Source organism: Rhinatrema bivittatum, chromosome 4, assembly GCF_901001135.1.
Source record: "Rhinatrema bivittatum chromosome 4, aRhiBiv1.1, whole genome shotgun sequence".
Classification (NCBI taxonomy): Eukaryota; Metazoa; Chordata; class Amphibia; order Gymnophiona; family Rhinatrematidae; genus Rhinatrema; species Rhinatrema bivittatum.
The window spans coordinates 457569640-457583507 of record NC_042618.1 but is presented as its reverse complement, the minus strand read 5'-3'; the positions used below and the strand labels follow the sequence as shown (position 1 = coordinate 457583507).

General features: G+C 44.6%; 1 protein-coding gene across 1 annotated transcript in view; it reads left to right on the top strand.

Moving 5' to 3' along the window:
• Window positions 1-13868, top strand: part of PTPRQ (protein tyrosine phosphatase receptor type Q) — a 414802-nt gene that overhangs the window by 200888 nt on the left and 200046 nt on the right. The window contains exon 30 of the mRNA XM_029597117.1: window positions 13399-13506. Coding sequence (XP_029452977.1) covers window positions 13399-13506 — 108 coding nt within the window. The remainder of the gene's footprint in view (window positions 1-13398; window positions 13507-13868) is intronic.

The following is a 13868-nucleotide window of genomic DNA, read 5'->3' as shown; positions in this document are numbered from 1 at the left end:
ATGACTTTTTACTTTTCCATAAGTCTCTTATGAGGAACTTTGTCAAACGCCTTCTGAAAATCCAAGTACACTACATCTACCGGTTCCCCACCTTTATCCACATGTTTATTAAACTCCTTCAAAAAAGTGAAGCAGATTTGTGAGGCAAGACTTGCCTTGGGTAAAGCCATGCTGACTTTGTTCCATTAAACCATGTCTTTCTATATGTTCTGTGATTTTGATGTTTAGAACACTTTCCACTATTTTTCCTGGCACTGAAGTCAGGCTAACCGGTCTGTAGTTTCCTGGATCACCCCTGGAGCCCTTTTTAAATATTGGGATTACATTAGCTATCCTCCAGTCTTCAGGTGCAATGGATGATTTTAATGATAGGTTACAAATTTTTACTAAATGGTCTGAAATTTCATTTTTGAGTTCCTTCAGAACCCTGGGGTGATACCATCTGGTCCAGGTGGTTTACTACTCTTCAGTTTGTCAATCAGGCCTACCACATCTTCTAGGTTCACTGTGATTTGGATCATTACCCATGAAAACCTTCTCCAGTACGGGTCTCCCCATCATGAAAGGACTTGAACAGGTTAATATAAATCGGTTATTTACTCTCTCAGATAATAGAAGGTCTAGGGGGCACTCCATGAATTTAGCAAGTAGCTCATTTGAAACAAATCAAAGAAAATTACTTTTCACTCAGCGCATAGTTAAACTCTGGATTTCATTGCCAGAGGATGTGTTATGGCAGTTAGTGTAAATGGTTTTTTTTTTAAGTCTGGATAAGTTCCTAGATGAAAAATCCATAAACTGTTATTAATTAATGAGCAATTGTAGCTTGAGATATGTTTAATATTTGGGTACTTTCTAGGTGCTCGTGACTTGGATTGGCCACTGTTGGAAACAGGATACTGGGCTTGATGGACCCTTGGTCTGACCCAGTATGGCATATTTATGTTCTTATGTTTTTATGCATGTAGAAGCAAAAACACTAGCACCAGTCTTGCTTCTATGGAACTTTTGTGGAATTAGGTCTGCATGTTACTTGTACACAGTTCATGGAGATGACTGCATTAATAGCTTTAGTAATATTACCATTATTTTTCTCATCTGCCATACAGTAAAGCAGGACTTCCCATACCTGTCCTGGAAATCCCATAGCCAGTTGGATTTTCAGGATATCCACAAGGAATATTGCATGAGAGACATTTGGATACATTGGAGACCCATTATATGCACATTTATTTCATGCATATTCCTTGTGGATATCCTGAAAACCTGGCTTGCTCTTGGGAGGTTACCAGAACAGGTCAGGGATGCCCTGCAGGAGTGTAAGGTAACCAGACAGCTCCCTGTCACCAGGGACAGGCTAATTTAGTCCTGGCTTGACCCCATTGTGTCTAAGTCAGTGGTTCCCAAACCTGTCCTGGGGGGACCCCTAGGTAGTCAGATTATCCAGAATGAATATGCTTGAGATAAATTTGCATGCAGTCTACCTCAAGCATATTGATTGCTGCTACCCTGAAAATCCGACTGGCTAGGGGTCCTCAGGACAGGTTTAGGAATCACTGGTCTAGGTTCTTGTTCTTCCAATTTCTCTAACAGCAGAAAGACTAAAATAGTGTCCCCTCCTTGTCCTTGAATGTATGCTTCCTGCTCCATGGGTGCCGTCTTGTTACGGGCTGTACATCACAGACCTTTAATCAAGAAAAATGGACACTAATTATACAAATTATTGTAGCATTAAAACACCATACTGTACCTTGCCTCCATGACCTGAATCTTAGCATGTGTTTCTTTCATTTTTTTTATTCATAGGAAAGGTATTATTTCATTAACTATGAAATCCTCTTGGCACAGTTACGCATGACCCAAACAAGAACCTTAGATATCTTATTTGACCTCCTCAAACTCTTTTGTAAGCCTAATTCACTTAGGGGCGGATTTTAAAAGGAGCGCGAATAGCCTACTTTTGTTTGCGCTCCAGGCGCAAACAAAAGTACGCTGGATTTTAGTAGATATGCGCGGAGCCGCGCGTATCTGCTAAAAACCTGGATCGGCGCGCGCAAGGCTATGGATTTTGTATAGCCGGCGCGCGCCGAGCCGCGCAGCCTACCCCCGTTCCTCCAAGGCCGCTCCGAAATCGGAGCGGCCTCGGAGGGAACTTTCCTTTGCCCTCCCCTCACCTTCCCCCCCCTTCCCCTACCTAAACCCCCCCCTTACCTTTGTCGGGGGATTTACGCCTCCTGGAGGAGGCGTAAATCCCCGCGTGTCAGCGGGCCTCCTGCGCGCCGGGCCGCGACCTGGGGGCGGGTCCGGAGGGCGCGGCCACGCCCCCGGGCCGCCCCGGGCCGTAGCCACGCCCCCGGACCCGCCCCCAGAACGCTCCTGACGCCCCGAAAACGCCGCGCGGTTCGGGCCCGCCCCCCGACACGCCCCCGACACGCCCCCCGACCGAAAACCCCGGGACTTACGCGAGTCCCGGGGCTCTGCGCGCGCCGGTAGGCCTATGTAAAATAGGCTTCCCGGCGTGCAGGGCCCTGCTCGCGTAAATCCGCCCGGTTTTGGGCGGATTTATGCGAGCAGGGCTCTGAAAATCCGCCCCATTATGCATAGTTTGGGCACAGTGGTAACAGTCACAAAAGTGATGAATTGGGCCCAAGTTTGAAACTTGCAAGCTGTAGTGCCACCCTTCAAGTTTTCAATCCTTTGTACAGTTATTGTATAATATCTCCTTTTCATATGGCTTTCTAATTTCAGATTTATTCAGTGTGATTACACTAATGGAAATATATCTTCCTCCCTGGGACTGTTGACATTGAAATAGTTCCATATATCATTATGGTCATCTTTTCTTTCCAAACAAGCACAAATGAATCTGTTGGGGCTGTGATTACAGAGCGCATTAAGGGGGTGATTTTGTAACAGCCAGCATAAGAGAGGCAATTTGCAAAGCAATCCTACATGCATATATTCTCTTGAAAAATGATCCCACTAATGCTACCCCACACGAATACAGCCGCTAATTTGGGTACAGGACATCTAGGAAATTTAAGTGCATACTTTGAAAATCCAAAAGCATGCGAGGAAAAGTCCAAACTCTGCCCCCAGAAACACCTCTGCTCTTTTATGTCCATGCTTCAGCCACTGCTGTAGGTGAAGCACTGTTTTACCTGTGGAAATGCCTTTGAAAATGACCCTCTAAGTATTAGATAACTGTCTAATATCTTGTCATTAAAACTATTTTTCTTTAATTTTCCCTTTTCAAGTTCCGAGTGCTGTTCACAACTTAAACGTGTCGGAAATAGAAGCCAATTTTATGACCATCACCTGGATGAAGCCCCGACAACCAAATGGTGTCATCACCCAATACAGAGTGAAAGTGTTTGTCATGGAGACGGGAGCGAGTGTAGAGAATACGGTCCTCACAGGACAACCAGAGGTGCTTCAGCGTTCCATGTATTTTCTTTCTTGCTTTTTCTGGGCTTTCACAATACCCTTGTCTTTTTCCTGTCATGATTTATTTATTTATTTATTTATAACTTTTATATACCGGCATTCGTAAAAAAAAAAAAAACCATCATGTCGGTTTACAGATAACTGAGAAAGGAAATTACAATGATAGATGGAGGAAGGATAGGAAGTTAAAAGGTGACAACTTTACTGTAGAGCCAACGGGCGCCACAGTTATTAAATGAGATTACATGTGGTTAACCAGGTTGGACATAAATTAATTATATACAAGAGACGACATAAATTAATTATACAAGAGACGACAAATTATATACAAGAGACGACAAAGTGGGGTGTAGCGCGGGGGTGGGGGATGAAGCGCATAGGGGAGGCGGGGTGGGGTAGGAACTGTACAAGGGGGCAGGGGGTGGCGATGGGAAGGAGAGGTGGTGACTGAATATCAGGAAGCCATAATATGGATGGGGGGGGTGGGGGAGGGAGGGTGTATAGGGGGGCGGGGGGACACTGTACTAGGGAGAGGGAAATAATGAGTGTTGAGGAGAAGTCAAATGCTAGGGTTGAGAGGCGTTGGGATAGGCCTGTTTAAATAACCAGGTCTTCCTGGTTATTTAAACAGGCCTATCCCACAGTTAGAACTGTAGCAGGCATCCCGTATTTATTTATTTATTAATGCAATCCCCCTCCCCCCCCCCCCCCCCCCCGCTGCTGAGAACTGGAGTCACTCGGTGCAGGGTTGGGGAAACTCAGATTCTTTTAGCTCGGGGCAGGATTGAACCTGCAGGTCCACAATGTGGATTACTTTTAGAGTTCTGTAAAATAAAGTCAGTCCACATCTGCACTGTTTTGTTTTATAAATAGAAAAGTAGATTCTACTGAGAAGAGTCAAAGTCAGCAGATAATATTTTACCCATTTAGTTGTTCTCTCTATAAGCGGTTTTCAAATTTAATAAATAATAATAATGTTAATAAAAAGCAAATGTACAGTCCCAGGGTATCAAACTCTCATAGGCAGTTACAGTTCCTTGTGCTCCTTAATTACTGTTCCACACAATAACATCCTAAATCTTCCCACCCCGATCAGGAAAAGTTGCCGAATCCCCTGATCTCAGTCTTCAGTTACTCACTAATGGCTGGTTGGTAAAAGGCAGTTCTCTCCCCGACTTCTGGGTCAGATTCCTCATACAGGAGAGCCACCCCCTTGGCCATGCTCCTTGGGTTACTGCAAGACATCTCTTTAATCCCAGATCTTCTCAGTCTCCTCCAGTGACTCGTGGCATCACCCTTTGTAGTGCCCCTCCTCTGACCCACCCTTTAGGGGGATGGCCCCCTCCGTCACTCCTACTGCACCCTGGGAACCTCCCCATGTTACAATGTCCCCAATTCTATAGTAAAACCAGAGAGGTGCCCGTTTTCATTATTCAGATTTAGCTCATGTCTTTTCATTGGCAGCCCATGGAGAGTTTGACACTTCCAATACATACACATTGTGGTCCTTAAGGAAAGTGTGGACCACAGGACCGCCTTTTACCTGAAAACGTTGGGAGCCAGTCACCTTCATGTAACATGGCCTGCATGTGTTAGATTGTCATGTCACCGGAGAAAATTCACCAATTGGAAATGGCCAAATGTGGATGAGAGTAGTAGAATTTTTTGTTTAAACAGGCCAGCAATCCTCTAATAATAATATGCCAGTATGAACCTAAATGTAGAGAATTGCTTTATTCTCCCATTGCATTCTCTCCCGGATGCTTTATTCTCCCATTGCATTCTCTCCCGGATGCTTTATTCTCCCATTGCACTGTCTCTCCCGGATGCTTTATTCTCCCATTGTACCTTCTCATTTGGATGCTTTATTCTCCCATTGTACCTTCTCATTTGGATGCTTTATTCTCCCATTGTACCTTCTCATTTGGATGCTTTATTCCCATTGCACTGTCTCTCCCGGATGCTTTATTCTCCCATTGCATTCTCTCCCGGATGCTTTATTCTCCCATTGTACCTTCTCATTTGGATGCTTTATTCTCCCATTGTACCTTCTCATTTGGATGCTTTATTCTCCCATTGCACTGCTCTCCCGGATGCTTTATCTCCATTGCATTCTCTCCCGGATGCTTTATTCTCCCATTGCATTCTCTCCCGGATGCTTTATTCTCCCATTGTACCTTCTCATTTGGATGCTTTATTCTCCAATTGCAGTTTCTCTCCCAGGATGCCTTCCCGGATAATTTAGTTTCCATTGTTGACCAAGGTCTGGAGTGGGCATCTCCTCCCATACTGCCCCCCACCCCCGTGCTGATCAAGCCTCAGCAGAGGTCTCCCCCTGAGGCAGTCATTGTCCTCCCTCGCCATCCAGAGCCTCAGCAGTCTCGAAAGAAGGGAGACTCAGAGATGAGTCACTGCTGATAACCACAGCGCACTGTGTTACAGCTGAGCCTTAGGACCTGCCTGCACTATTACTTTCTAGACATGGCTCTGTTATTTTAGTTTCTAATTTGATTTTATGTATATAAAAAAAATACAAATATCTTTCTTGTGGCGGCTCATAAAAAACCCAGTCCTTACAATTTTCCCTACACACTGTCACCAGTCCTGACTCACTGTTATCTCTCATATATTTCAACCATCCAACTGCCATAACAAATCAAGAACGCTGTTGTTCTTCTTAATTGGGTCTTTATATAAAGAATGGGGAGAGGCTTGTCCCCTGACACAGGAAGTCCTGCCGAAACACAGACCATATCGGGACCCCCATGTCCGTGCTGAGCTCAAGCTAAGTGAGATCACTTTTTTTCAAGTTTTTAAATACGAAATCTTTGCATGGAAATTCGTTCAGACTATGGTGGAGAAAGGATTAACGAGGGCATTTTAAATTGCATTTTGAAAAATGATTTAAAAAAATGTGTAGATATTTTCAGGACTGATGATTATAGAAAGGCAAGGGAAAGAAAGTGCATTCAACTGAAAGCTGCCTGAGCACTAAGCCCTAGGGATGTGAATCGTTTTTTGACGATTTAAAATATCGTCCGATATATTTTAAATCGTCAAAAAATCGTTAGGGCCACGATACAACCAATTCCACCGATTTATCGTTAAAAAATCGTAAATCGGGGGAAGGGGGAGGGCAGGAAAACCGGCACACTAAAACCCCCAAAAACCCACCCTCGACCCTTTAAATTAAATCCCCCACCCTCCCGAACCCCCCCCCCCAATGCCTTAAATTACCTGGGGATCCGGCGGTGGTCCAGAACGGCGGCGGTCCGGAACGGCCCCCTCAATAGAATCGTGTTGTCTTCAGCCGGCGCCATTTTTCAAAATGGCCGCCGCAAAATGGCGGCGGCCATAGACAAAAATGATTCGACGGAGGAGGTCGTTCCGGACCCCCGCTGGACTTTTGGCAAGTCTTGTGGGGGTCAGGAGGCCCCCCCAAGCTGGCCAAAAGTTTCCTGGGAGTCCAGTGGGGTTCCGGGAGCGATTTCTCGCCGCGAATCGTTTTCTACGGAAAATGGCGCCGGCAGGAGATCGACTGCAGGAGGTCGTTCAGCGGGGGTTCTGGACCGCCGCTGAACGACCTCCTGCACTCGATCTCCTGCCGGCGCCATTTTCCATACGAAAACGATTTGCGGCGAGAAATCGCTCCCGGAACCCCGCTGGACTCCCAGGAAACTTTTGGCCAGCTTGGGGGGGCCTCCTGACCCCCACAAGACTTGCCAAAAGTCCAGCGGGGGTCCGGAACGACTCCTCCGTCGAATCGTTTTTGTCTATGGCCGCCGCCATTTTGCAGCGGCCATTTTGAAAAATGGCGCCGGCTGAAGACAACATGATTCTATTGAGGGGGCCGTTCCGGACCGCCGCCGTTCTGGACCACCGCCGGATCCCCAGGTAATTTAAAGCATTTGGGGGGTTCGGGAGGGTGGGGGATTTAATTTAAAGGGTCAGGGTGGGTTTTAGGGGGGTTTAGTGTGCCAGCTCACGATTTTAACGATTTTTCACGATAGTTTACACACCCAAACGGCAACAATATGATTCCCTCCCCCTCCCAGCCGAAATCGATCGTTAAGACGATCGAGGACACGATTCACATCTCTACTAAGCCCATTCTTTTTATGAAGGTCCAATATGAGAAGAACAACAGCATTCTTGTTTTGTTACAGCGTTTGTTACAGAGTTCAAACATCTGTTAGCTGCCGGAGGGTTCTCTATATGCAGACCTCATACGTGAGTTTACTATAGACATTAAGCCATTTCAATTAATAGTTTTGAACTTAGAGCTAATAATTTGATGGCATGTATTATGAGTTATCACTGGCTTATGATCTGTAAATGCCGTATTTATTTATTTTGGATTATTTTAGTACCCCATTGATTCTACATTGGCTGCTGCAAACATGTTGAATGAAACCACCAAATCTCTGCTCCCTGGACTCATGGCAGAAACAGTTCCTGGATTGTATGAGGGATCCGCAGAAATGCCTTCCACGATGCAGGCACAGTCTTCCGTTGCATTCTCCCGGCCCCTGACTGCTGACTCGCTTGCCAGGAATGAAACTGCAAGATCCTATCCAGGGTTTGGTAAATTGAAGATACGTTTATCCTTCTCCTTATTTTATGAATTCTGTGGTCGCCACAGTATTTAGCATTGAGACTAGTAGCATTTTAAAAAGAGCGAATTGCTTAAATTTAGCTTATTTAGTGCCCAGCAACCTTCTGTAGCAAATGGGAATACCACACAAGCAGTGATGCTGCTCCTTGTTATCCGAATGGCTTTTCTCCTAGTGGAAGCAGCAGCCTGCAGCCACCTGCCAGCTACAATTGGTTGTTACAGTTGCCGAAGCAGGTGTGATGGCCAGGGATTTGCTTATCTGCTAGCCCTCCACAGACCCCTCTCTCCTTGAGGATTTTGACTGATGGCTTTTGAAATGTCACTTGGAGACGCCCAGGTCAATCCATGGCAATGCCTGTGTGGGTGGCGACAAACAGGTGGAGGTGACCCCCCGTGACACGCTGATGTCATTAGTACAGACGTGCTTTTTGATGTCAGTGTAATTTGCAGGTTCTGAATTAAGAATTCGTATGGACAATCCTACTAGCAAAACGCCAATTGCTATGCAGACTTAAAGTAGTTTGATATATTTTAAATGAGAATTAGTAATTCTCTTCTTCCCCTCTGCCCCCATAAATATAGTACCAAAAGCCCATACGCCCTTGATGTGTTTTTTTTTTTTTTTAAATCATATTTATAAAAATCTACCATTAATGTGAGGGAAGGTAAGGGAAATTTGCTGCACTGACTCCTGTTTCTGGGTTGTTTGTATGACACTTTATTCTCTAACGAGCACCGAGCAATAGCTTATTTCTGTGTGGGACGGTGTTCTCTGCAGTGTTGGTATAGTGGCGGCATCATTTTTCTGTAGAGCTGTGGCAGATTTCTCAGGGAAGTCTCCGTCAGCTCTGTGACTTTTGTCCTTTCCGGGCCCTACCGTATCTCGAGTAGGCAAGAGACTCCCAATGCACTCCGCTAGCATTTTATCAGCTGGACAAACAGCTTGTGTTGTGACCTCTCTCTGATCCATTCGCTTCATTTCCTTACTTTACCACAGGAGCAACTTCATCAGTAAGGTGTGTGAGCTTTCAGCCAGGCTTGGTCACTGATATATGGGCTCAGCCTGCTTGTTATCTGCTCCTCATTTTTCCCCTCTCATTTGAGGTTTTCTGACCACCCACATGTTGTTCTGCTGATTTAGGTTGATGAATCTTTTTTTTTTTTATACTGTCGGCATCATCTTCAGTTACAGTAGCAAGCAGAAAAAAAAAACCCACCCTTAGTGCATTCGGAGAAATTACTCCGCTTGCATTCAGAATAGTAAAAACTAGCATCGGCAGAGATATTCTATTAAGAGAGTGGAGAAAATACTAGCTCGCAATTGTAAATGCCATCCCTTCCATCCCCTTATAAGGCTGGACCAATGACTGCTGGAGGGGGTCATAGGAAAAACAATCCTGAAGCAGTGCGATGGTTAGGGCAATAATATTTATTATTAGAATACCTATAGAGAGCTTTTATAGACAAAATAATCCCACAAACGCAACTATAAGAACTATATATGCAAGTTTAAATGGGAGTAACCGTGGCCAGGAAGCAGGAGACTTGGATTGGATTTCTGGATCCTGTTCAGCCTTCCAGTCCTCAGGAGGGGGTCCCAGCCCTGGCTCCACAGAGTGCACTTTACTGGGTTCTGAAGGGGAACGGCAGTCCATGTCAATTAGTCAGAGGTTGATTGACACTATAATGCTGCTTGGTCAAGAGGAGAATAGGGAGCTGGATTAAAATAAGGCAAACCACCTAGGTCTCCAAGAATGGAGGCTTGTGATGCTGTCGATGCAGTAGGGGGCAGGTTTCAAGAAGTATGAAGAGGCCACTGGGGCAAAATATTTTGTAATGTTAAACTGAATTTCTCCATAGTGCAAGCCTCAATTTATTATGTAAAATAAAAATATGATTTGTTTCTGTTATATAGTAATGGAAAGTATCCAACATGTGAACAACATTTCAGCTGAACATCTGTCGTATGTTGTAAAGAAACTCGTACCTTTTACTGAGTATGCTGTCAACGTTTCTTTTTTTACCAGTGTTGGCGAGGGACCATCAACTGGTATCATCGTTAGAACACGCGAGCAAGGTAGAATTTCAGCACATGGAATTAATTTTAGGACCATGTGTTCTTTCTCCTTTTCTAAAATTGTAATGACTTGTTTTCTTCTTTTGTTAAAGAGTTGTTTTCTTTATTTTCTCAAAGTCCCAAGTGCAGTGGAAAATATAAGGTATAAGAATATTAGTTCAACATCAGTTTTACTGTACTGGGATCGTCCTGTGAAACCCAATGGAATAATCACCCATTATACAATTTATGCAATGGAATGGAACACAAGTGCAGCTTTCCAGCTTACAACAAGCAATAACAGCTTCCTCATTCAAGGTAATGCATAGTTTTAATGAAATATTTCTTATATCATTCAATAGCATAATATATTAACATAGTAGATAAAGATCCAAGTGCCCCAGTTACAAAAGTCCATGCTACTAAGGATAAATCCCAACTTCCAACCATAGAAGCATGACCGTTGTTGGATTTTGCTCCTTATCCACGTCAGTTCTTGTTTTTCTCCTCATGGATTCTCCAACATCTTGGGTGGGAGAGCGTACAATTTTCTCATACTTAATCCATAGAAACACAGAAGTATGATGGCAGAAAAAGACCATACAGCTTAACTAGACTGCTCATTCACACCAACTACTCAGCTCTACAATCCCTAACACTCCCTCACAGATGCCCTTTGCTTGTCCCACGCTTTCTTGAATTCAGATGCTGTCCATGTCTCCGCCACCTGTTCTGGAAGGCTGTTCCATGCATCCATAACACCAGCTGTAAAGAAATGTTTACTTACATTACTCCTCAGTCTACCCCTTTTTCACCCTTATTCCATAATCTTTCCTTCCAGAGCCTCCTTTCTGTAGAAAGAAGCCCACCTCCTGTGCATGGATACCTTGGAGGTATTTAAATGTCTCTATCATATCTCCCCTATCCTGCCTTTCCTCTAGGGTATACATGCTTCGATCTTTAGATTTGTCCCTATATGCTTTATGCAAAGAGTACTGGCCATTTTAGTAACCCCCCCCTAGACTTACTCCATCCTGTTTATATCCTTTTGAAGGTGCAATCTCCATAACTGTACACAGTATTCCAAATGAGGTCTTACCGCGGAATCATATGGGGCAATATCACCTCTATTTTTGTTGCCCATTCCTCTCCCTGTGCACACAAGCATCTTTCTGGTTTTTGCAGTCACCTTATCCAGCTGGTTGGCCACCTTGAGATCATCACATACAATTACCCCATATCTTGTTCAATTTTATGCATAGAAGAATTTCACTACCTATACTGTACCACTTTTGTGGGTTTTTATAGCCCAAATGCATGACTGCTTTTTTTTTAGCATTAAATCGTAGTTACCAAATTCTATCTAGACCATTCCTCAAGCTTCACTAGATCTCATGTTTACCACACCTTCCATAGATGTCTAACTCTGTTGCAGATTTTGAAGTCATCCACAAAATACAAATCTTTCTTAGTTAGTTCTTCCATAATATCGCTTATGAAAATGTTGAAAAAGGACTGATTCCTGAGGCTCCCCACTAGTAATGCCCCTTTCCTCAGGGATAACCCTATTTACCACTACTTTTTTTTTGCCTTCCACTCAACCAGTTTCTAATCCAGTCAGTCATATTAGGATCCATACCAAAAGGGAAATTAGTTTATTTATAAGCTGCCTATGGGAAACCATGTCCAAGTATATTGCATCTTCTACTTTCCCCTGAGCCAGTAATCTGGTTGCCCAGTAAAAGAAATTGATCACAATCGTCTGACAAATCCTACCTCTGGTATAAACTATGCTGCCTTGGATCTTGTAATACATTGGATTCCAGAGACTGCACTATCTTCTGTTTTACACCGAGTCCTCTGCATCCATCTCCCCCCTCCTGGCCCCATGGCTTACCACCAGCTCCTAGAACTAATGAGGCTGCTGTATTCATTATAAAATCCGGTGCGCATGTACACGCGGCCTCCGGATTTTATAACATGTGCGTGCCGGCGCGCGCATGTTATAAAATCGGCGCGTCCATGTGTGTGCGCTGGGAAGCGCATGCGTCCATTTGCACACACGCGCAGCTTTTAAAATCTACCCGTAAATGTATTTTAGTTTATGTGCCGTTGCATCAAAAGCTTGAAGTATAATTTATAAAAATTATTATTGGTTCTGTGGAAACAAATGCCTATAACTTAGGGCCAAATAAAGCTGTGGCTTTATCTGCAGTCAAGAGTGGAGAGCTGCCAGCCTAGTGATCAACACTGAGATCAATTTTCAAGAGATTTAACCAGCTTCTGACATATGCTCTTTTTAAGTGGAAGGAAAGGTCTAGAATAAGAGGTTACAAGTGTGAGAACTGGGGTTGGGGACAAACATCAGAAAATATTTCTTCATAGAAAGGTGGTGATTGCAGGCAATGGCCTTTAAGGAGAGATGGTGGAGGCTAAAACAAGAATGGAATTCTGGGATAATCATGGAGGAAAAGACATGAAAGTGTCAGAATCTTTATTAAGAAGTAGGATGTGAATCGTGTGATCGATTAGTTCTTAACGATCAATTTTGGCTGGGGGGGGGGAGGGAAATCTGATCGTCATGGTTTGTTTGTTTTTTTAAATCGTAAAAAATCGTAAATCGACCCGTATGACATAGTGAGGGCAAAAGTAGCGCCGGCGCCATTTTGAATATTGGCAATACGGTGCGAGTGCAGGAGGTCGCTCCCGGACCCCTGCTGGACTTTTGGCAAGTCTTGTGGGGGTCAGGAGGCCCCCCCAAGCTGGCCAAAAGTCCCTGGGGGTCCAGCGAAGGTCCGGGAGCGATCTCCTGCACTCGTGACGTCGGGTGACAGGAACCAAAATGGCGCTGGCGCTACCTTTGCCCTGTCATATGGTAAGGGCAAAGGGCCACCGGTGCCATTTCTATCAACGCAGCCATGGCCCAAGAGTGGGAGATCGCGGGAGATCGCGCCGGGAACCCCCACTGGACCCCAGGTAATTTAAAACATTTTGGGGGGGGGTTCGGGAGGGTGGGGGATTTGTTTTAAAGGGTCGGGGTGGGTTTTAGGGTTGTTTTGGTGTGCCGGTTTTCCCGCCCTCCCCTCTCCCCCGATTTACGATTTTTTGACGATAAATCGGGGGAATTGCTATTGTATCGCGGCTCTAATGATTTTTGACGATTTAATATATATCTGACGATTGTTTTAAATCGTCAAAAAACGATTCACATCCCTATTAAGAAGGTAATATATTAAGAATATTGCTTTCATTTTATAAAATGTGCTGTTTACTGTTTCAGGCTTGAAAAAATACTCCGATTATAAAATACGGGTCACAGCCTCGACCAAGGCTGGTGAAAGTTCTTTGTCCGATGAAAATGATGTTTTTGTGAGGACTCTCGAGGACGGTAAGAATATTGTTTGTTAGCAGTGCCTTGATGTGCAGTCTTCTGGGTTAAAATTGCTCCTTATGTGTTGTTCATTTCCTTTAAATGGATAAGGTCAGTCTTAGTCGATTATAAGACCCACGTGCGAGCGGTTCCCGACATGCATTTGATCACACCGATTTTATTCCAAGAAACACAAAAGGAGCACCACTAGGGGTGTGCATCCTGACCCCCACAAGACTTGCCAAAAGTCCAGCGGGGGTTCGGGAGCGACCTCCTTTCACGCCGTCCGTCCAATCCCAATACTCAAAATGGGCGCCGATCGCCGCCATTTTGAGACTCAAAAATCGCCGTCCCGCCAATACCTCAAAATGGCGGCCGAT